The sequence below is a fragment of the Mastacembelus armatus genome, chromosome 1 (assembly GCF_900324485.2).
Source record: "Mastacembelus armatus chromosome 1, fMasArm1.2, whole genome shotgun sequence".
Classification (NCBI taxonomy): domain Eukaryota; kingdom Metazoa; phylum Chordata; class Actinopteri; order Synbranchiformes; family Mastacembelidae; genus Mastacembelus; species Mastacembelus armatus.
In genome coordinates, this window is record NC_046633.1 from 4,569,693 (window position 1) to 4,592,608 (window position 22,916).

The 22,916-nt window shown below is 39.9% G+C and overlaps 1 protein-coding gene across 1 annotated transcript; it reads left to right on the forward strand.

Annotated features, from left to right (window-relative positions):
• The first annotated feature begins 1,508 nt into the window (after window positions 1–1,508).
• Window positions 1,509–20,115, forward strand: gna12a (guanine nucleotide binding protein (G protein) alpha 12a). Its single transcript, XM_026302777.2, has 6 exons — window positions 1,509–2,436; window positions 6,595–6,813; window positions 15,744–15,794; window positions 15,884–16,084; window positions 16,395–16,601; window positions 16,832–20,115. The coding sequence occupies exons 1-6, from the start codon at window positions 2,119–2,121 to the stop codon at window positions 16,991–16,993; spliced, it is 1,158 nt and encodes a 385-aa protein (XP_026158562.1). The 5' UTR covers window positions 1,509–2,118; the 3' UTR covers window positions 16,994–20,115.
• The last annotated feature ends 2,801 nt before the right edge of the window (window positions 20,116–22,916 follow it).

A 22,916-nucleotide genomic window follows, 5' to 3' on the forward strand; every position in this document is an offset into this window, starting at 1 on the left:
AATGAGCTGATTCTATTTGATCACGAGGGAGCTGAGGCACTGATCAGTCTCGTCCAAATGGTTTCTCTCTGGAGGAGCTCGCTCATCCTCGGTCGTCTACCTCCACGTCTGCTGCTCCATCCAGTTGGCTGATTGGCTTCGACTGGGTCCACTTCCTCGATCTCAGTCGCCATCTTGGACACGGCACATTGTTAGTGAGCAGAAAGGAGTCTGCTGTAGTACTCGAGAGCTTCTGACCCAACTGGCACGTGTGAGGCAGACAATTGTTGAAGTGAAAGTGGCCCTGAAACAGCTTGGATCCTGTGGCTGATTAGTCCCAGACTCCTGTTTCTCTGGCAGGGATGTCAAGCAGAGGGTCTCCTGTTGGCTTGGCTGAGTAAAAGCTTCCGAGGGACATTAATTTGTACAGGCATAGACGCTACAGCTTTTCTTCTTTGCTTGTTTGACAGAAAAGTTCATTTTCATTTTTATTAATATAGTTGATTACCCTCATTATTTTTCATTACTGTTCACACAGCTCACCAAACACTATTTTTCATTATTTAAAGTTAGGTTTTGAAATTTCTCAGTATTTGTACCTAGACCAGTGTGGTTCTTCTCTTTCTCTGCAGCAAATCAACTTTCCCCTGAGATTAATAAAACTCCATAAAGCTTCAACTGAAGAGAAAGTTATGACGACGAAGAGAACCACTATGAGGAACTGTCTTGGAGAGAAACACAGACATTCAGGTAAATCCTGCTTTGTACGTATTATATTCACCCTTTATTTAACTGAAGAAGATTCAGTTGTGCGCCAAGGGTGTAACTTTGGGTTCAGCACTGGCAAGGTTTAGATCTCCACCCACGCCTGTGGTGTGCACTCTTTCTCAGCAATGCCACAATTATAAAAACTCACACATGGCAACAGTGCGGCTCAGTCTGTTCTGCTGCCTGTAATAAAGGACATGTGCCTGACTTCTACCATTTGTTGTACTGTACTTCAGAGTTGACTGATATGGTTATTTCATCATGGAAGGATGTTTTTATTGACGTTTATTCCCAGTCAAAATGATTGTTTGACTGAATTGAATGAAAATCTCTAAGTGTTTGTCCTGTAATAAAGAGAACACCAACATTGTTCAAACCACTTACCTGCACAGTCCTCTTATCTCCACGTGCTCAGGTTAAGAGAGCCTGAATCAGCCCAGTAGCCATTTAAAGGTTGTGGGAGATACCAAGTAGTAATTAGTGCAGGGGTGCATAGTACACTTTAATCTGAAATTCATATTTCCAAGTTGTCTGTGTGATCTGAAATGTAACTTTAGATGATACTGTTCAGTTAATGTTTTCATTTATTATTCGCATGTTTGTGTCTTTGCCTTTGTTGTTGTTGTTGTTTGGTTTATATGGTCATTTAAACTATTTATCCATATTTATGTGTTGGTTTGCTCTTAACAGGATCAGCTGCTGTGTTTTATTTATTTATCTATCCTATTTCAGAGGTTAATGAGAAGCCAATAACATAAACTAAACAAATACGACTCCGATCATGGAAAAAACTGTTTGATATGCTCTAAAGTACCGTCTCATTGGGAAACCCTGGTTGCGGTGTCCGGTGGCGTCCCCTGACGGTGAGCTCCGTTAGTTCAGCGGCGCCCCCGTCGTTATTCTGACCGTCCCACCGCCTCCCGGAGGGGCTGCTCTCTCTCCGCAGCCCAAGTTCACAAACCTCAGGCTGTGTTTAGTTTGGACGGGCTGTCCCACTGTGCGTCTTTGCGCTGCCTCTGCCTTTGTGGTGCTTTTTGATGCACAGACCGACTTGAGATCGAGCTTAAGTTGTATCTTCTGTCCAGGGCGAGTTGACACATTTAGACTTTTGGAACATTTTTCTGGTTTTGTGATTTGTGTTGATGGCGCGGTCTAACCAAGATGGACACGGGTTGTCTGCCGGCTGGGAGACTAGATAACAGCTTCACCCTCCAAATCTAAATGTAGATCCTGTTTATTCGTCCACTGGAAACTTATTGCTTCTCCCGTGTATGAAACCGGACTGGGTCGTTTCCATCCATCCTAGAGGTCGCATCCTATAATGAACATTTTCCCACTGAAGTTTCGGTGAACTTTTTCCCACGACTCGCCATGTCGGGAGTGGTCCGCACCCTGAGCCGCTGCCTGCTCCGGGCCGACGCCAGCCGGGACCCGGGCAGCAGCAAGGAGAGGAGCCGGGAGAGGGACGCAGCGCAGGAGCGGGAGGCGCGTCGCAGGAGCCGGGAGATAGACGCGATGCTCGCCCGGGAGAGGAGAGCCGTTCGCCGGCTGGTGAAGATCCTCCTGCTCGGGGCCGGAGAGAGCGGAAAGTCCACATTCCTCAAACAGATGCGCATTATCAACGGGCAAGAGTTTGATCAGAAAGCACTGCTGGACTTCCGGGACACAATCTATGAGAATATACTGAAGGTAAGATTTCATGGGACAGAAACAGCTCAGGGCCTTCAGGTGAACGTTTTATCTGTGAGTCCTGGGTGTAAACTGATATTTGCATTATGCATTTTATGTGTTAGGAGCTTTGATGACCTGGTCTTAAAGTGTTCAGTTGAACTTCATGATGTGTTCTGCAGACATATGGACCAGAGGTGACTAGGTCTAATCAGTTTCTGGGGATGGAACTTCCAGAGCTCAAATGTCAGTTAATTATTCAACTCATTGATTAGTCAAGTGACAGAAAGTGAATCATTAACACATTTCACACTAGTTGACTAGAAGAAACTCTCTAGTTTTAGGTTCTAAAATGTGGAGATTGGGTTGCAAACTGAATGTATTTGAGTTTTGAACAGACAGATGACGTCTTTTAGGAAACTGTAATGTCCATTTCCACTGTTTTAAGACATTTTATGTATAACTTGCTTATCGACAGTGGGAATAATCATTATGTGCAGCCATATTTCCCTGTTTTTAATTCCACAGTTGTGGTTCACACATTCTGACTCAAACACACACAGAGGATTGTTGACATAGTACATATTTCTGTCCTGAATTGTGTCTGTGTTGCCCCTTTGTTTGCTGTCCTGGCTGGGCCTCCTTCACCAACTAACAATACCAGACTATTCCTGAGGGATGAGCACATCCGCCCTGAGTGCCACACAGCCCAGACAGGGATGATAAGACCCTGCACTTCTACACAGCTGGGGCATCACACAACACCCTCCCTTGAATACCAGCATACAGTGGCAGCGTATCCTGTTGTTTGTGTCTGCCCAACACACATTCAGAGAAACATCTGAGCCATTATAAAGAAATATTAACACAATACTACATGTCTGTGATGTCTTGATCCATCATTCCTCACTCTAATGAAACACATAAGACACAATATGACATTATCTCTATTTGTGAACCAATTTATCTTTATCCAGCAGCATGAAGCGACTGTTTTCCAATTACCTGTCTTGTCTGACAGTCTAAAATCTAAAAGCATGAAATAAAGATGGAGAAGTAGCAAACAATGATATTTGTCCATCCATCCATCCATCATCTACTGTTTATCCTGGAGTATCCAGGGTCACAGGGGCCTGGAGCCAATCTGGACTATCACAGTCCATCACAGGGTTTGCTAATATTTGTTCGGACTGCAAACATATGTCCAAACTCAAAAATAGTTTGTGGAAAAACTGTGAATTGACACAATCGACACACTTCTTTAAAAAACACATAAGCGTATCTCTTGTCAGTTGAATAGTTGATGATAGCTCTAAGTTATAATGGACGTGAAAGTGTCTAATACATTTTCACTGATAATTAATATAGTTTACAGAAAACTTAGAACAAATTTTGATGTGTTTCAGTGAAAATATTTGATTCATGACACAATAAGCTGAACATTAAGAGCTTAGATGTTTTTGTGGTTAAGTAAGGTTGTTACCTGAACAGATCTGTTTGTGGTTTGGGGTGGTGGCAGAGGATCAGCTTCACCTGCCAGGTGCAGAGAAACACCCTCTTTCATGGCAACTTAATGATAGAGTGGGAAAACAAAGCAGGAAGGAAGGAGGGATCAACCTGCCAGAGAACACACAGGTGTGTGGTACAAAGAGCCTTATAAAAGCAAATAACATAGAGGTGGAGATTAGGTGCGGCCCTGCTCCTTAATTGTCAGTAATTATACCTTCAGTATCAGATTAATCTCTGCTATAATTCTTGTCAAATTCAAATGATGTATTTCTCATGAAATTAAAAAAGAAACACTGGTCCTAATGTAGGCCTCATACACCGAGTATACGTTTGCTTGAACAATTTCATCATTCAGGGAGTCATAAATGTAAATCTTGTGCCTCTGACCTCAAATAGATCATGAATAACTACATTTAAAAACATTTCAAAGTGCTTAGTTTTGCTAAATTAAACATGTGACTGTTTATGTCTTCTCTTATCACTGATAGCTTTTGTTTATCTCTCAGATATTTGGCTAATCCCCATCAATTAAGGGGCAGGTCCAAAGTTTACTAGTTCACTGTTTCAGTAGATGTCAATTTGCAGGTTCTTTGCACTTACAACATTGCTCTTTTGTTGCAAGGGGAAATAAAAAGACACCATTTGGCTGATGGTGAGCTTACAGTCTCATTCTTCCAGTGTACTGAAAAGGCAGACATTGTGTTATTGTGTTAGTGAGGAGAGGAGCAGTACAGGTCATGGCGAGGTCAGCAGTAATGCAGGAAAGGAGCTACTGCGTAATTACAAAATAGTGATAAATGAAACAGAGTTCTGGGCCTCCCACTCAGCTACTGCAGGTGACTACAACCAGCAGCACTGTCCACATGATAGCTGTGAGAATACAAGTCATCAGCTCAGACACCAGATTTTCATGTTTTTCTAGCCCCATGTGGTCAGTTACTGAGGGCCAGTGACACATAAGACAAATACCAAGAGCCGGTCTTTTGTCAATGTCTGTTTCCCCTTTGGAATTGTTTCCCATCGTTTTGCCATCTATGTTTGGGGTTATGGTAAGGTTACGCTGAGGTTACGGTAATGGAAAACGATGGGTAAATAGACTGAAATACCAAATAATCCCAATTTAGTTATGTGAAACAGTCCTTGTGTGTTTCTGGTTGTTATATATTAGCTACATTTACTGCATATGTCAAACAGACCACGTACTGGAGGTCAGGCTAAACCTGCAGCCTCATGGAGAACAAACCCTGTGCTGCATATGTGTGGTCCTTTTCTGCTTGTGCAGCCAAACTTTTCCATGTTCAACACCTCGAAGTTCTTCTCAAACAGACAGTGAAGTTTAAATACCAGTGCTAAACTAGGGTTAAGGTAAATAATGCTGAAAACAGGAGCATTTATTGGCTAAATTTGGACGAAGGTTTGAAACAGGACAACTTGCTGGCTGGTCAACTTGCACATGTTGTATCTGGTATAGAGATGTGAACGATAAACGATTAGGCCCATGAACTGGGACATAGTTACGGTACTGACTGACTCACTATAACCAGAAACGACAGACATGTAGCAGCTTAACCTGCAAATGTGGATCTTAAGAAACTGATAAAGATCATGTTGGCTCAAAGACAGAAAAAAGTGAATGATTGCAAAAACAACAGTCATGACTGAATGTGAGTCTGTGCTTGCTCACAGTGACTGTCATAATTTCACTGCCAACACGCTGGTGTTCAATCAGCATGTGTGTCTTTTTGCCTTCTTTGCATGGGGTTTTTAAAGGGTTTTCCTTCCGATACAGTTGAGCTAGGACAGGGACGGTTGATTTGAGTATTTAAGGACTGAATGTGAGATTAGGCTCTGGAAATAAACTTGACTTTACTTGACTATTGCACAAGAGTAATGAGTCACAGACACCAGACACATACACACATCCTTTATTCAGCTCCAAAGCGTTTTTGTACTTCATCAATATTATTAAATGCTGACTTATCTGTTGTGTCCATCAATGAACAAGGCAAAAGCAAACAAGCTTTGTAATATTACAGTACATTCTGAACTAAATTTAGTACATTTTGAATGGAATATGCCTCAAAGACCATTTCAGAAACAGTTATTAAGTCATGAAACAGAAGCATAGAAAGGATATAGTACAGAATAAGCAAAAAACGAACAGATTAAAAGGAGGTTAAAAATCATGCGGTTTACAAACAAAGGCCTTGTTGAAATGGAATAGAGGTGCTGGTTCAAAATAGTCCAATAAAAAAAGAGACAAGGAGAAAAAGATATAAAACAATGAATATCTGTCTCTGTGTGTTGGTTAGTTTGATCGTTCACAAGGAGACCTCCCAAACAGATGTCTACATGGTTCTCTTCAGAAAAACCACCAGAGGCTACACATGCGTGTGTGTGTGTGTGTGTGTGTGTGTGTGTGTGTGTGTGTGTGTGTGTGTACCTCCCTGGCCCATGTGCTTCACTGTTAAATATACTCTATGTCTGCCAGTAACACTAGACTCAGCGTAGATGTTTTTCCCAGGGAGCAGCACATGCAGCATGAACTTTTTTCATCTGTGTGGCCACAAAATATTTGTACAATATTGCTGACATTGTGGAAATAGCAGCTTTTGCACCATTTTGTCACATGAAAGCTTAAACCGATGGACTCATTGTATGTTTCTGCAGGGCATGCGTGTGCTGGTGGACGCCCGGGACAAGCTTGGTATCAGCTGGCAGTGCTGTGAGAACGAGAAGCAGGGCATGCTGGTGATGTCATGGGAGGGACGTGTGGGTGCGTCGGGTGTCGAACCCAGCGAGTTTCAGCTGTATGTGATGGCACTGAGCGCGCTCTGGGCAGACTCGGGCATACAGGAGGCCTACTCTCGACGCTCTGAGTTCCAACTGGTGAGATCCAATAGTTTTTTGCTCACCGTACCTGCACAGCCTCTTTGGATGAACTTAAATTTCACTTTATTTAATCCACCTGTCATGTTTCATTTGACCTGGTTTTAAAGTGGTCATTATTTACACTATAAGAAATATACAGTATTATCCATGATTTTATGCAAGATATAGTGATCCAGTAATAGATGATCTTTGGTTCCTCTTTTTTCATTTTGCATTAATTTACCTGTTTTCATTCTGACTTTTCTGTTTGTATTTTAATGAGTTTTCACGCACTCACAGTGTTCAGGTGTTACAGGTGGGCAGTAGGAGTCTATTGGTTATTGTGACAATAGATGAACTAATCAGCCTCACATCAAATTGAATCCTGCTTTTGTTTATTTTTTCTCCCAAATTATGTGAATAGATTGTTTTTAACCGAGTCATAATTTGTAGTTTTTCAGATTAACTGAACTACAGCAAAATCATTTCTTGTACTTGTGTGGCAACTGCAGAAGCTCCCTGTGGAGTCCAACCACCTCTAGTTAGGAATCAATGGAGGATGAATTAATAAGAGTAAACAGATGAAATGCTGTGCTAAGCCCATTATGATATAATAATAGTAGGGTATTTAGATAGCACTTAGCAAAATTAGCAATTACAAAGTGCTTTACAAAGGGCAACAAAACAATTCAAGTGGAAAATGTAGCTCTAATAGCAAACGCAAAAGACAAAATAACTTTACGTATACATACACAAACATGCACACCCAACCTCATATGGATGCAATACTACAAGAAGGTTTTACAATAAAAATAAGTTTTAAGGAGCTACTTAAAAAAACACTGATTTTGCAGTTTAAAAGAAGAAAGATATTGCCTCATAATGACCAAAGCTTTAAGACATGCAAATCATTTTTAATTCATCTGATTGTATCAAAAGTAATTGTATTAAAACCTCCATGATAATGTCTTAAACTACTCCTGCAGCAGTCTGTGACAGTAGGTCCAAACTTTTAGCTTACAACCCTTTAAAAACGAACCGTTGACTACTGGTGATCCATCGTCACAGTTTGCATAAACAGCTTATGAACTCCTCAATCAGGGATATTTGTTTATTATTCTGAATCATTTTTACCGGTATGAAAAGAAAAAGCCAGTCATTTAAACGAAAGAAAGATTCAGTATCATACAATAATGCATTATGATGATGAGTAGAGTAGCAGAAAAATGTTTTGCTTTTTCTGTTTTCCTAAGCTGTTAATCACCCTGGCCGGTCACTGATAATTAGTATTCTTGCAATGTCCCAAAGTCATTCATCTTTTGATAAAATATTCAGAGTTACAGCTTACACTAAATCCTCCCATGACCAACTGCGTTAAACACCAGCCTCCAGTTCATTCTTTGATCAGGAGTCATGTTTAGTCATAGATTACTCACTGACTGGCCCGATGCTTCACATTTAATGTATCACAGCAGCAAAGCAGTGAGTGGCCTATGGCAGATCAGGCCTTATTTCATTTATCAGTGTGAAAATGTAATGATGCCTTTTATGTATTCATGTAGTGGCTAAAAGTCAACTGATTTCTCTAAAGCACACTCATAAACGTTCCTGGAACTGAATACACCCCTGGGACCTTTGTTACTCATCACTTTCATTTGTGTCCAATTGAGGACGAATGCCAAAAAGAGAATTTTAAAAATGCTCTAGTCTGTGTGTGTTTTCTAGTTCTTTCGTGCCTGTGGTCATGAACCATAAATGTTTTTCCTTCAGTTCCATAAATATTTCCCCATCACTTCAGTGACGTTAGCAGTCTAGAGCAGCGGATACCTTCACGGTAACTGATTTACCACAGAGCTAAGACAAGCTGTGACAGCCATGCTCTAAACATCAGAGAAAATAACTGGATAATATCAGAAATGGCTTTTTCTAACAGTCACCTATAAAAGTATAAGGCATGATAGAATAATACTGCATGAAGCCTGTGGAAGTATTTAGTGTTTTTTTTTTTTTTTTTTTTTTTGTGTAATATGCCTCTTTCTCTTTTTATTGTTTGGAGATTTTCCAAAGATGTAAGTGGAGGCCTAAAACAGAGCCCTGTGGAGTTTCACCCACCATGCTACATTGCACCAAACACAGTCTGACACAGCTCGTTGATTTTTGCTTTTAAGCCTAATATATTAATACACAAGGATCAGCTGCACTTATCAACAAAGAATGGATTTTTTTTTTTTAATAGTATAACTAGTTACTGGATAGGTGGAAAATAAAAGTATGTTTACCTGGGTATTGATAAAATGGCACATTTACATATCCTAATATCTGAGCGGGGGTACAGCAAGGTTTTTAACTTTTAAATACTTAAAAATACAAAGCCTCAGAACCATCATCAGAAGAGTTCATAGTGGTAAAGTGTATTGTGGTCAGGGAATAGCAGGGGTGGATGTTAAAGGTTGAATCCAATGGTGTCTTGATAATTTGCATTTCTTGACTGATTCTGATACTTATTTTGGTGCCAGCAAGGCTAAAACTGTGTTTATACAGTAAAACATCACAACATTTACTAGATGGACCAACTTTTCTTCTAGTGCCACTAGTAGGTTCATGTCTCAACAAATATTGTATGAATTTCCTTTGAAAGAATGATGATATTTTGTGATCATTCAACTTTTCATCTAGCCATCTTTGGGGCAACATTTTCATTTTTGTAATAATTTATATTTAGATTTCGACCATATACCTGCAAAACTAATAACATTTGCATCATCCTCAGATGTACAATTGTGTTTTGTGGCAATTAGCAAATGTTAACATGCTAGCCACCAAAGAGTTTGTTAGCGTTGTTAGAATAATGTGAGTATGTTTATGCATTTAGGTCAAACCATGAGGAAAATTTTAAGTGAAACAGGACAAATCAATATTATATCAGTTTGGGAGATAAATGCTTGTCTGTGCTAATTTAGGCTAATAGGAAAAGCATATTATAAAACAATCTATCCTAGAAAATCTAGAAAATGCAGCATAGGATACCTGGCATTTTTAGACCATCTCTGCTTTTCCCAGATGTCTAACATCATCTCTTTCTGTGCGGTTTGAAGAGAACCAAAGTGAGATTGGCTAAAAAGCAGCCACTTTCTGTGGTTAAAGTACAATTTGTGAGCTATAGAATGGTTAAAGAAGGCCTTGGATCTACAAGTGTCTCCAAATATGCTGTGAAAGGCCAGACAGATTCTTAATGACACTTAATGGTTCAACACGATGCCATGAATGATCACCAACCACACTGTCAACATAACAAATGTCTCACGGCAGCGGCTCACCAAGAACAGCTTCTTGTTGTCACTACACTTTGTATAGGCTGTGGCAGCTAGTTTATATGTACTTTATAGGAAGTGACACAGGAGTGTACTGTCTGCTCTGTGCTGGAACTCTGACCTTTTACCTTGTTACACATTTATCAGCGACAAAACAATCTGGAGTCAGGCAGAAGCCACTTCCGCCTCCAACTCACTTAACATACTGTGTGTGTGTGTGTGTGTGTGTGTGTGTCTGTGTGTGTGAGTGTGTGTGACTGAGATGTCAGTGCACAGTTTTGGGTCAGACTGCCTTGTCTTATCTGGACTCGCTCTGTGATAAAGCTAATGTACTATAGCTCCACAGGCCTGCAGACATTATTCTGGCTTATATGTCCGATGATGCCGTGAACTGAAGAAGTGTATAAGAATTGTGTGTAGCCGTAACACATTTCTCTGGGTGATAAAGGACCATTGTTGTCCAGAAAAATACATTTGTGGGAATAGATGTGCCATAATAGTTTATTTAGACCCACTCCGACTTATGCTGCCTTGTTGCTGCAAATACTCACTAGCTATTGAAAATGTGTTTTAAAGGAAATGTTTGTATTTCAACCTGGACCTTATTTTTATTTTACCGACCTGCAAGTCTGCTAATTTCGTGGCTTACTGCATGGACAGATGACTGTTTAGTCCAGCCCTGCTCTTAACCAGCCATTGTACTTTATTGTTTTATTCATTTCTGTTCTATATTAGTTTTATAATATAATTTGTTTTTCTTGTTTAAGTCCTAGCTGACTATAAAACACATAAAGAGCCACTGTACTGGAGTCAAATTCTTGTGTGTCCAACATATTTGGCCAGTAAAGCTGATTGTGATTCTCATGTGTAGATGAATTGAGATTAGCAGGCAGTTGTTTAGTTAGCTGTTAGATCTTTGTGCAGCTAGCGTGTAACATAGCAAACCCAGGGGATACGTTCTGTGTTTACTTTAGTGTGGATTTATGTCAAATTAAACCTTACTTGGAAACTGTAGGAGGCCTCTGCTGTGTGACCCAGTATATACTATTTTATTGGCATCAGTTTCCTGAATCTCGAGAACATAGTTTACTGTAACTTTAGCATGGCATAGTCAGAATTGCCATAATTGTGAGAGTGAGTGTGTTATGGCTGAAAATAGCCCCAAAATGGCCTTTAGCCTCTTTTTTGTCCAAAAATGTATACATATATATGTGTTTGTAAGTCTTTCTAAATTCATATCCCTAGGAGATAGATGTGGGCTTTGAGTGTTGCCCATTGCTGGTTTTGGTCTTTTCAAGAAATTTGTTGACAATAAAAAATGAAGAGTATCATAAGCCTTATTCTTTGACAGTAACGAAAACCAAAACCAAAATGTCTGCTGTGGAGTAAATGTGCTGAGTTAGATACCCTTCACCTCCCCCTTTTTGCTCAACTCTCTGAGAGGTTTTCTGGGGATACCACAGTCAGCTTTTCCCAGGCACGGCTGGAGCTGGGCCACAGGCAGACAGGGAGACGGAGTAAAGACAGAGAGTACGGCTGTTACAAGGAAGGACAGAGTGGAAAGTGGGGGATCAGGGAGAGGGGAGAAAAAAGAGTGCAAGAGTGGAGATAGTAGGGGAAAAACATACTGAAAGAGTAAGCACTTGCAAGGATTTTGTTTACTTGCAGACCTCGCTGTGTTCCCACCACACCCAGATAACACATAGTTTGATACAGGATATAAAGACCAAACCTTCTGCGACAAAAACAAGTCTGTATGTCACGCTGGGACAATAAACTGTTGCTGTTGTCTTCAGCAGCACAGACATCCTGAGTAAAAGAGGTATGAGCTATGGAAGTCTGAAGCCCCACAAAGATGTAAAGAAACTACAAATGCTGAAATCCATGCGCCTACACCCACAGCCCATGTGGTTGAGCTGATGAGATTTCAATCTGGTGCCGCCAGTGAGGGCTTGTACTTTATGTAGAGTTTGTTTACAGAAAAAAACCTCTCTCTGCATTTCCTTGTCTCTAGGCCTGGTTGTGGTACTAACCTGTTTTTGCTTCCTCTGTACCAGCATCCTCAAGAGTGTGCATTTACCCAAGTACTGTACTTAGGTATTACTTGGGTACTAATAGTATTTTGAGGTATTTGTACTTTCCCTTTGATAGTGCTTTATACTTATACTCCACTGCATTTTGGAGGAAAATATTGTATTTTTACTCCACCATGTTTATTTTAAATCTTTAGTTAGCAGGTGTACAAAAGTTTAATTAATGATATAATTAGTTTATTAACGGAGGACTGGGTTAGTCAGACACTGTGTTAAAGTGAAACCTATTGTACAATTTTGTTTTCACCTACACTTTAGGCAACAAAAGGAAGCATTACATTTTAAAACTATATTTAAAAACTAATATTCATAGATTGATTAATGAATGAGGTAAAACTGACATTTTTCCAGATTTATTACTTGTTTGCTGTGTAGTTAAAGTTTTGCATATTTCACAAGACAAAGATCATCAAAGATTCATAGAGATTTATTAGAGCTAGCTTAATTAATTTTTAATGTGCAACTATTATCAGAGCTCAAACCAGTCTACAGGGTATTGGCAGCACTTCAGATAATTTACCAAGCAAAAGTGAATATATTAAAATTTTTCACTGCTGTTTCTGGCATCTAATAGACAAAATAATAGACAAAAAATTATGAACACAAATTCAAAATCATTGGTGGAAATAATTGTTAGTTATAGATGAATATATTCACACTGTGAGCTAATATGCCTTTGTAGTTTATAGAGAAAGGGCTGCAGTGGTTAAAAGTAGTCCCACCCCATGACACATATACCTGTGGCCACACACACTGCAGAATGTGAGCTTATTCAGGTCTTTGCAGTAGTAAAGCCCCTAATCTGCCCATACAAGCCATGAATGGAGACATTCCTCCTGCCTAACTCAATAACCACACTCACACATACAAATCCAGGCACACACACACACACACACACACACAGCTAGACTATATTTTGCAATGTTACTGTTTATGGATCAAGATTACATGGAACTAAAACTCATTCTTTGCCTAATAAATAGAATTAATGTTGTACACATGGGTGATCAGACTGTTTCATATCTGCTGATGAAGTGTCTGTGGAAATGATCTGTGTGTGTATGTGTGTGTGTGTGTGTGTGTGTGTGTGTGTGTGTGCGCTTGTGTATCCCTTCATCTCTGGGAATTCCCTCCAACCAGCCCCTCCTCTTGTTCATGTCCAGCTGAACCAATCAGAGCGTCCAGCTTTGTATTTCCAATTGCTGTGACACTGTAGGTCAGCGGCTGGGTCACAGGGTCACATCTCACTCGCACATGGGTCACATTTCCTGGCTTTGACACAACACGTCACAGAAGACAGAGCTGAATTTCACACAAACACTTTGGTTTCAGTCATATGGACCAAAAAAAAAAAAAAAAAAAAAAAAAAACAGTACAGTTTGGGAAAAACTGCTGTCGACAGGCCTTAAAGTGTCGTACTACTGAGATGTAATGGGACTACTGAGATGAGTTTGGTTTTGTGTGACTTGCTAATCCCTCCTCCATGTCTCTCCCCACTGTTTTCACACAGCTGCTTCCTGTTGAATGTGTGTGTTCAACAGGGAGAGGGAGGAAGAGATAGTCAATTTTAAACTATTGTCAAGTGTAAGGAAGAGTTTTAAGGTGGTTTGAGTTCAAGTTGAACATTACCTAACATTTTGGCTAAAAAAGAGGGGTTTTGTGTTCAGTATGCAATGCATATTTTATTACAGACTGAAGCTGTGGTTTTGTAAGTTTTAGCCCATTTACTACCAATTATATATACTTGACACCACGGCACACCATTGGGCAAATCATGCTGCTGTGCTTTTGAAAACGTTTTCCTCTCTTCCAGGCCCCTGCTGGTTTCCATTCATTTCCAAACAGTATGAAAATCAATTAGCAGCCTCTTAAACTTTCTGCAGCTGTGTAATCCATTACAGTACGATCAGCCTACACTCATACCACATTACTACACAACAGTGGTGTAGCACTGGCAAGAATAAATGCAGAACTGATGTTCACTATAATGATGATGAGAGTTAGCTAATTGATTTTCCTCCCATATGGAAATGAAGTCTACTGTTGTTTTCAAGTAGCTTTAATTGATGTTTTTAGAATAAGGTTTTAAATGACGAAACTATAAGAGGGGTCACTTGATGTGCTGTTAATGACTCTGCAGTTTTAAAAAGCTTTATAGGTTTCAGCAAAAAAAAAAGCTCCATAAACTTGTACATTATCTAGTCAGTCCCCCTCTATGTTCACAGGGACTAGCTGGTGATCAGATCTAAAACAGAGCTGGATAAACAGAGTAAATATTGGGCCTGCAGTCACTGTTTGCTGCCATACCGACAAAACTTACAGCAGATATTAAAAAGAGTCCAGCAAAAATCATAAGTGTATATGATTTACATTTAAAGAGTTAGGACACAGGTTGTTTTCCATTAGGTTCCACTGTGGCATTGTTTCTATGCATATGGTATATTCACTATAGACATATGTGCACTGCATATCTGTTTGTGTCTCAGTCAGCTGGTGTGAGGAGATAAAGTCACTTGAGGTGCTGTTTTTCATTATCATTATAGTTTACCTTATAGTTTGATTCACTCACACGTTCTCAAATGATTGGAAACATTTGATGTCTACACCACTTAAATCACAGGTCTACTTCATATCTGTAGTCTTATACAGTTTTCTTCAAATACATGCTTGTTTTTAACTGCCAAGATAAAAAAAATAAATCTTCATGTGTTGCAGAATTAGTTGTTATACATGTAAGTCTAGTTCCATTAATTTTAAAGCTGAATTCGTTCAAAACAAAGAAATGTCTGGTTCTCTAACTGCTAATCATTGGTTATGTTCAGCAACTAGTCGTTTGTTTGCTCTTTGGTGCTGAGACTGGAAACTTGAACGATAAAAGTTTTACAGGCATAACATCCTAAAACATTTAACACCAAAATAAGTTAAACATTGCATAAAGCTTCTGAGAACTGCAGAAAAGTCGTAATCCTTAAGGGTTTGCAGCAACAGCAGCCCTTTTCAGTAATCACAAAGTCATCACACCCATTGTGAATATACAATATTGATTGATTTAGTTTTAATATCTGTCAGAGAGCCAGGTCAGTTTCTTTCTGAGAATGCAATTGAGTACACTAAATGTGATTTTTGAGACAAGGGTCATATAAAAGTAATGATCAAGTTATGTCACTGGAGTCACTTCAGTTCATGGTTTAGTTATGCATTACATTCAGAACACAGTGTGTTTGGTAAAGCCTGTCCATTAAAGTAGCTTCACAAGTAGCAGAATATATAACAAATACTGGGATTTATATATTTATGGTTGGTCACATGCATTCTGTCCTGTGTTGCACTGGTTGATGTACTAATGAATCAATAACAACAATTCGACGGCTTCTATGAAACAGGAACTAAACAGGCATAGAATCCAAGAAATAAAATTCTTCTTCAAATCAGATTAAATGCTTTAACTTCATTATTTGTGTCTTTGAAGTTTGGTTAATGTGTATTGAGATGATTCAGTTCCTGTGGCAGCTGTTATTGATTTTTTGTCTCTTCCTTTCTACAGAGTGAGTCAGTGAAATACTTCCTGGATAACTTGGATCGTATTGGACAACTTGTGAGTCACATTGATCAGTTCAATCTTAAGCTACTTTGGATTTTTTCACCTTTCAACATACAACTAAATGCTTATTTCCCCTTTGTCAGAACTATATCCCAAGCAAACAGGACATTTTGTTTGCGAGGAAGGCAACAAAGGGCATCGTCGAACACGACTTCGTCATCAAGAAGATTCCTTTCAAGATGGTGGACGTCGGAGGGCAGAGGTCTCAGAGGCAGAAGTGGTTTCAGTGTTTCGATGGGATCACATCGATACTTTTCATGGTGTCGTCATCTGAGTACGATCAGGTACCGTTCAAGCATAGACACATTATATGATTATATAGTATATGTACAGTATGTACGTATACACGTAATGTTATTGGTTTAGTCAGGACAATCTGATCATTATTCTCAGTCCTTTTGAAATTTCAAAATGGACAAGAAAACTCGGTTGGGATTTGCACAAGGCTCTCTTTGTTGTTGGAAACTTGGCGATTGCCCGAGTCATGTTTCCAGTTAAAATCAATGGTCATATGATGACAACTGAAACCTTGGTGCAGAGATGAGCCCTAAAAAACAAACAATAAGGTGTGTGTGCATCTTTGTGTGATTCCAGGTCTTGATGGAGGATCGAAGGACCAACCGTTTGGTCGAGAGTATGAATATCTTCGAGACGATTGTCAACAACAAGCTTTTCCTCAACGTATCCATCATCCTCTTCCTCAACAAAACAGATCTGCTGGTGGAAAAAATTCGCACCGTCGACATTCGCAAGAACTTTCCTGAGTTCAGAGGAGACCACCGCAGGCTGGAAGACGTTCAGGTAGCTGCACACACACGGAGGCACTGTACTGAGGGAGCACACACCTTCTTGTTTCAGCACAAATCTTATCTTATCTTATCCAAGAATTAGAATAATTACTGTTCTCCAGAAGCAATCTAGCTAAGGGAATCTGGTTTCTCTAGTCCCCCACCCTGACTACAGAAACCAGGTTTTGTGTATAATATGACATTTAAGAGATCAGATTTACTTAAATGCTCTTCTCCTTGCAGGCGTTTCTGGTGCAGTCGTTCAGCCGTAAGAGGAGAAACCGAGGAAAGCCACTTTTCCACCACTTCACCACTGCGGTGGACACAGAAAATATCCGCTTTGTCTTCCATGCCGTCAAGGACACAATTCTGCAGGAAAACCTCAAAGATATCATGCTGCAGTGACCTTCACTAGGCAGACGACCCCTTCTCTGACTGTAAACTGTGAAAACAGCCATGAATTGAGGCCTACGGGACTGCTGAGAAGGCCTGTTTGTTCTGACACTACAGCCCATGAGTGCATATTAACACTGAGCTGTGGAGCAGTCAGTTGATCTACAGAGTGGATCTAACTGAACTCTGAACCTGTGGAGCCATAAAGTGACTCTGGACTTGATGGTCTGTGCCAGCGCTGTGGAAACTGTGAGGGTCGACAAGACCCTGCATTTAATCTGTAAAAATGTGTGTATGCTAGAAAGATAGTCACCTTCTCCTTCCTGTAGCACTCCTGCCTTAATATACATGTTAAGAAATGTATAAAAAAAAGAAAAAAAAACAGAGAAAAACACTAAGTACATGACATGAGCACTGAAAGTGTTTTTTCTCAGATGTACATATGACGACCATGTCACTAAACCAAGTCAGACTGCTGCCAGTCGAAACATGGCCGACTCAAGCTGCGTGAGCAAAACGCAGGAGGGAAAGAGAAGAAAGAAAAAATAAGAAAGAAAAAAAAGCTTAGAGCAAGCTGAAGAATGCCTTGTGCTAATGTCCACGTGACAGAGAGAGAGGGGCGAGGGTTTGGGCCGTACTAGTCATATGCTGTGTTATGTGATAAGGTTGCACAAGTGTTCCTGTCAGTGATCTTTAACAGAGGAAAAAGATGAATCTGTCTCGCGTTCTCTGGTCTCTCCTGTGCTGTCTTTCTCTGTATCCTCATCTCTCCCCCCACCGCCTTGTGTTTATTCCCCTCATCCCACCGTCATACAAGAGATGAACAGCTGCAGATAAGTCTTATCCCTCTCATCCGATCCCTCTCCTCTCAGCACAATAGACAGATTGTTCATCTGCTCGCTCTCCAGCAGAAACAGTAGACAAGCAAATTAGAGACTCTTCTTGGTTTAAAGAAATACACACACACACACACACAGAGAGAGAGAGAGAGACACACACAACACCAAGTATTGTTTGAATTATGGTTCATCTCTGTCTCTATGCCTCCTTTTTTGTTTCCCACCAATTTCCACATAGATGCACCACAACAGCCTAGACTTAACCTGAGGTAAATTACAAGTATGAGGAGCCTGTGGACACTACTTGTTTCTGGCCTTTTGTCCTGTAAACAATGAAGGGAACAGCATAAAATGACAAAGCTGAACTAGAAATGACCCTATTTACGTATTTCTGGCTGTCATTGTGGACTTCTATAGCAGTCGGCGGGGGGTGGGTGTGGGGGCGTCTATTGAAGATTCACATAAAACATCAAAACAGTAACAAGGGACAGAAACAAACCAGACTGAGAAAAAACACATGGGATTTTACTGAACTATGTAGCTTGTATTACACAGTAAAGTCCTTTTTTATACTATACATGGTGCTTTCTATATTTCTGGGTGTATTATTACACTAACACCACGTTAATATTACTGGGAAAAGTTTTGAAAACATTTGATTAGAGCCAGTTTAACATTTGGTTAGGTCTAGTGCTGAAATGATGTGAGTGACTAATTGACAGAAAATTATTTGAGAATAACATTTTATTTCCTCTCATTTATCAAGTAAACATTTGCTCTCTCTAGCCTTTCAGTGGTGCTGGTTTTCAGGTTTTCTAAATTATATAATTGTAAATTAAATGTGTTTTTCAGACTGTTAGCAGTTTGAGGATGTCACCTTGGGCTCTGGGAAATTGTGTTATTATTTTTCATTTAAAGGCTGCACAAGTCGATATTTTTATATTAACAGTGGGGAAAATGGCTGAGGTGAAAGTTAAAGCAGTCACTTGTGTTAATAAACCCACAGAAATCATCACTAAACTCTAATTTCACAGAACATTTAAACATCTTTCAGCTTATTTTCTTTTTTAGTTCACTCACAGATTCTCACACCCCGTTTAACAGCACACTACCTGCCCAGCACCAAACTACAAACTGAGTGACTAGCTGGTGAAAATAGAAACTTTAGCAGCTAAGGACCCAGATATTTCTGTCAGGGACTGGTGGAGATCAAAACAGAGCTAAAAGAAGGGTCATAGGTGGCCAGACACATGACTCCATATGAATGCTTATGTTGCTTTATGTCTGCTGGATGTGTAAACAAGTACCTGTTTGCTAACACATTAGCTATTCCAATTTATAAGGTGATACTATGCCAGTGCAAAGGTTTACAGCATGGGTGCATGTCACCTACGGCAGACTAGTCAAACAATAACCAACACACCAGTCACTAATGAAAATATTACATCTCTTGCTGTCTGTATTTCACCAATGTGAATTTGCTGGTAATGTAGTGTAAAGCACAAGTACTGTTGCAATGATTGCATTTAAACAAACCGTGGGCACTGATTGATGACGGTGGCTAACCTGTTGAATGTTACCGTGCTGTGTATATAGTTTGAAAATATGTTCTAATTTGAATTCATGTCCTTCCTTCGAGCCTTAAAATCTGCTCCTAAAATGTTTTCCAGTGGAGAATTGGTGGAATTAAAATGCCGATTTGATTCCCAACATTTGCATGAGGTGCATTTTAATATGCAGCAGCAGGACACAGCTGGGCTGCTGCTTCTACTCAGTGTTAAGTCCAAATCTCCTAAAGGGGAATGAGGCTATTCATGAGCACTTCCACATGCCTTCCTGTAATACTGTATCACACTGTGTTGATTGTATGTGTTTGTATGTCTTCATAGTGACAAACTGTATGGCTCTTTTGTGCATGTTTATACTTCCTGTACATAGAATACTGTAATTATTTGACTGACACTGTGTAAACCGTACAACACAAACACCACTCTGTCTAACAGTATCACTGTAACTGTAACGTTGTTGTAACGTTCGTCATTAACTAACCTACCTTTTCCACTCACGCAACTTTTCTAGTCTTGTCATTGCACTGGATGTGTTTGAGAAAAGACGGCCAGAAAGGAAAACGTCTGGAGAAAAAAATAGGCAATGAAAAAACAAACAGATGGCAGCCTCTGAAAGGCAAGCAGGACGGAGGCACAGATTGAAAAGAGGGAGGTCTTCTGCTGTTGTTTTTTGTTTCCCAGTGCCTTGGCTCTGTGCTCAGTGGTGAAATACATTGCCTTCTGCTGACATGCTGTTTCTTTATTTTCTCAGTGTGGGCGTCTGTGTGTTATTTGATTGTGTATATTGCCAAGCAAGAGGTCAAGACTTTCAGAGCTGGAAAGTGAAAAGTAGTAGAAAGATTAGCAGAGAGGGGGAAACAGCAGGATATGGAAGAGGAGTTTGAAACTGTTTTGATACGTGGGGAAAAATACATTTAAATATGTTTTTCTTTTTTTTATATATCCTGAGATGGTTAAATCAGTATTTGTAAACATGAGCAAAGCTCCTGATAAGTAATGTCATACTGACGTACAGCGTGGAGGCTAACTGTACTCTCTCATTCCACACAATGTAATATGAAGCTCATCAGCCAGAGCTATCAGAACGCTGGGCGTAAGTCGGACAATATCTCCGTTACCCAGCAGAGCCTGACCTTTGCTTTGGCTTTTAATCTGAGGAGCTCTGATACATAACAGGCTGCAAGTCTCAAGAGAGAGGGAGGGAGCAGATTTTAGCGTTGCTTCAGAAACTGCTGGTTAACATAATTTATTTACACAGGAAGTAAGAAAAATATGATTTAAGATCTATATGCACACACCATGGTCACACATGACAGCCTACAGGATCTCTGGAACCAGAAAGCCAGAAATGACCCTGTGAATGGGTAGGAGCAGACTGGGGGGGAGGGACAGACAAAGGGAGGAAGAGGGAATACAAGAAAAAGTAAGAGGATAGAGAGCCGAAGGGGGGGGGGAGGTCATGTTTCCTCTGTTGAGCCCACTTCCTGTCCTGATCCCAAAATGGAGAGACTGTAAGAACGACATCCCTCTGCCTGGTCTGATCCTCCCTCTCTTGCTCCCACACACACACACACATCAGAGAAACCCAAACCAGCCCCCCCTTCCCGTATACTACAAAGGAGATGAGAGGAAAAAGCAGGGAGCAGAAAAATATATCCCCAGTGGTCTCTGAAACATAAGGAAGCCTTGGTTTGTAGAGGCACAGAGGTGCAGGACATTTTGTCCTCAAATTGCTTGTAAACCGGTGCATGTACTCTAAAGTGTGTGAGTATATCTGTGTTAAATTAAACGACATGTTGTGATCATTGTTAAAACACTCAAGCATGATAAGCTTAAAAAAGCTGTGTGTCCCATTATGCACATTAATGACGGCTCACAGTAAGGCAAGACTGCGTGACAATGAGTCAACATGCACAACAACAGGACGTGTTAATTGAATTCAGCATTGATTTTATTAGTTACGCCGTCAAAATGTCTCGGGTGAGAAAGGCCTGCAGTTATTAGCTGCAAATGGTTTCTGTGTGTCTTTTAATATACGATTACACATTAAAAGCACAGTGACCAAATATTTAATATCTCCCCAAACATAAAATCAGCTGCTTTTCTTATTTTGAACCTCCAGGGAAAAAAAACTAATTAAAAACTCCAGTCTCTTATTTTTATGTGGCAAACCAATTTCTACTATGCAGCAGTGTGCCTGGCTTTTTAAAAACCACAAGATGAGGTGACCTAAAACTAAGAAAAGAAGTTGTCAAAGCATCATCCTTGTAGTGATTATCTTAACTCCCCGAGGGTCTATAAAAGACATAAAGCAACTGCTTCACTTTCTGTGTTTTCCCCTCCCCTCTAACACAATTTTAAAATCTGATTAATCAAACATTAACAATATATTACTAATTACATTAGTTGGGGATTAACCACTTCCCATATCGTATAAATAAAGATCGGGTGTAAAAAGTGAAATCAGAATAACTAAGATCTTACATCATGGTCTTTCATCAGACAGTTTAATATTTTACCATCAGGTTGTCATACCTTTCATCTGAACTCTGATTCACTCCCCTGCAGTGTTTACAGTCTGTCTGCGGCTTCAGCAATGAGGGTTTGTTTTAAGTCACAGAGTAAAACAATGAGCGGTGGGATGATGGTAGCGCCATGTTAACAGTGGTTGTGTTAGAGCAGAAATCAGAAGGAGCTATGAGTCGCATTCATACAACAGGTTCACCTGATCCACATGATCAGTCCACCCCTGCATCCAGAAATAACAACAGCATCAGAGACAATCGCATAAATCACTAGACAGGTTTTAAGTTTAAAATTGGCCAGAGACATTCAGATACTAAAACTATGTAATTTATTCCATTTAGAAGATGCAAAGTAGTGGGAATCAAACTTTCCAAATTTGGTGTTAAGTCAAGGGCAAAGTAGAGTGATACACTGAGGCAACTTTTTGAGAAGAGCTTTATAAACATGATAAAATATAGTTGTCTTCTTTTTGCTAATGAGGACCAGCCTTCTTTTTCATGTAGCGCCCTGATGAGTAGGATATTTATCTTCCATAATGAAGCACAGAGCACAGTAATAAACAGCATCAAGTTATTTTAAGGCAGAGGGAGCAGTATGAGAGCTCCATAGTGAAGCAGAGTCATGATTGTTAACTGTTCTGAAGACAGAAACATGCTTTATTCTAACAACTTCTTATTAAGACATCTCACGAAAACCTGAAAACACACAACTAACGACCACAAGCAGCATTCCAGCAACCTGGTACAGCAAAAAGAGTAAACCCACAGTGGCACCACAACAGTTCACCCATACAATATATCATACTAAAACCAATTAAGCAAATATATCCTTTTTATAGGTTTAATCTAATTTTGATGAAATTATAGGATTTAGAAATCTCAGTTGGAATTCAGAAAGGCGTGATGACTGGTTTGTGTGTGTGAATTGAGTGTGTGCACGGCTGCATGTGTGTGAGTAAATTTGGTCTCATGACTCTCGTTAAGCTGATGCTTCTCTGAGGCT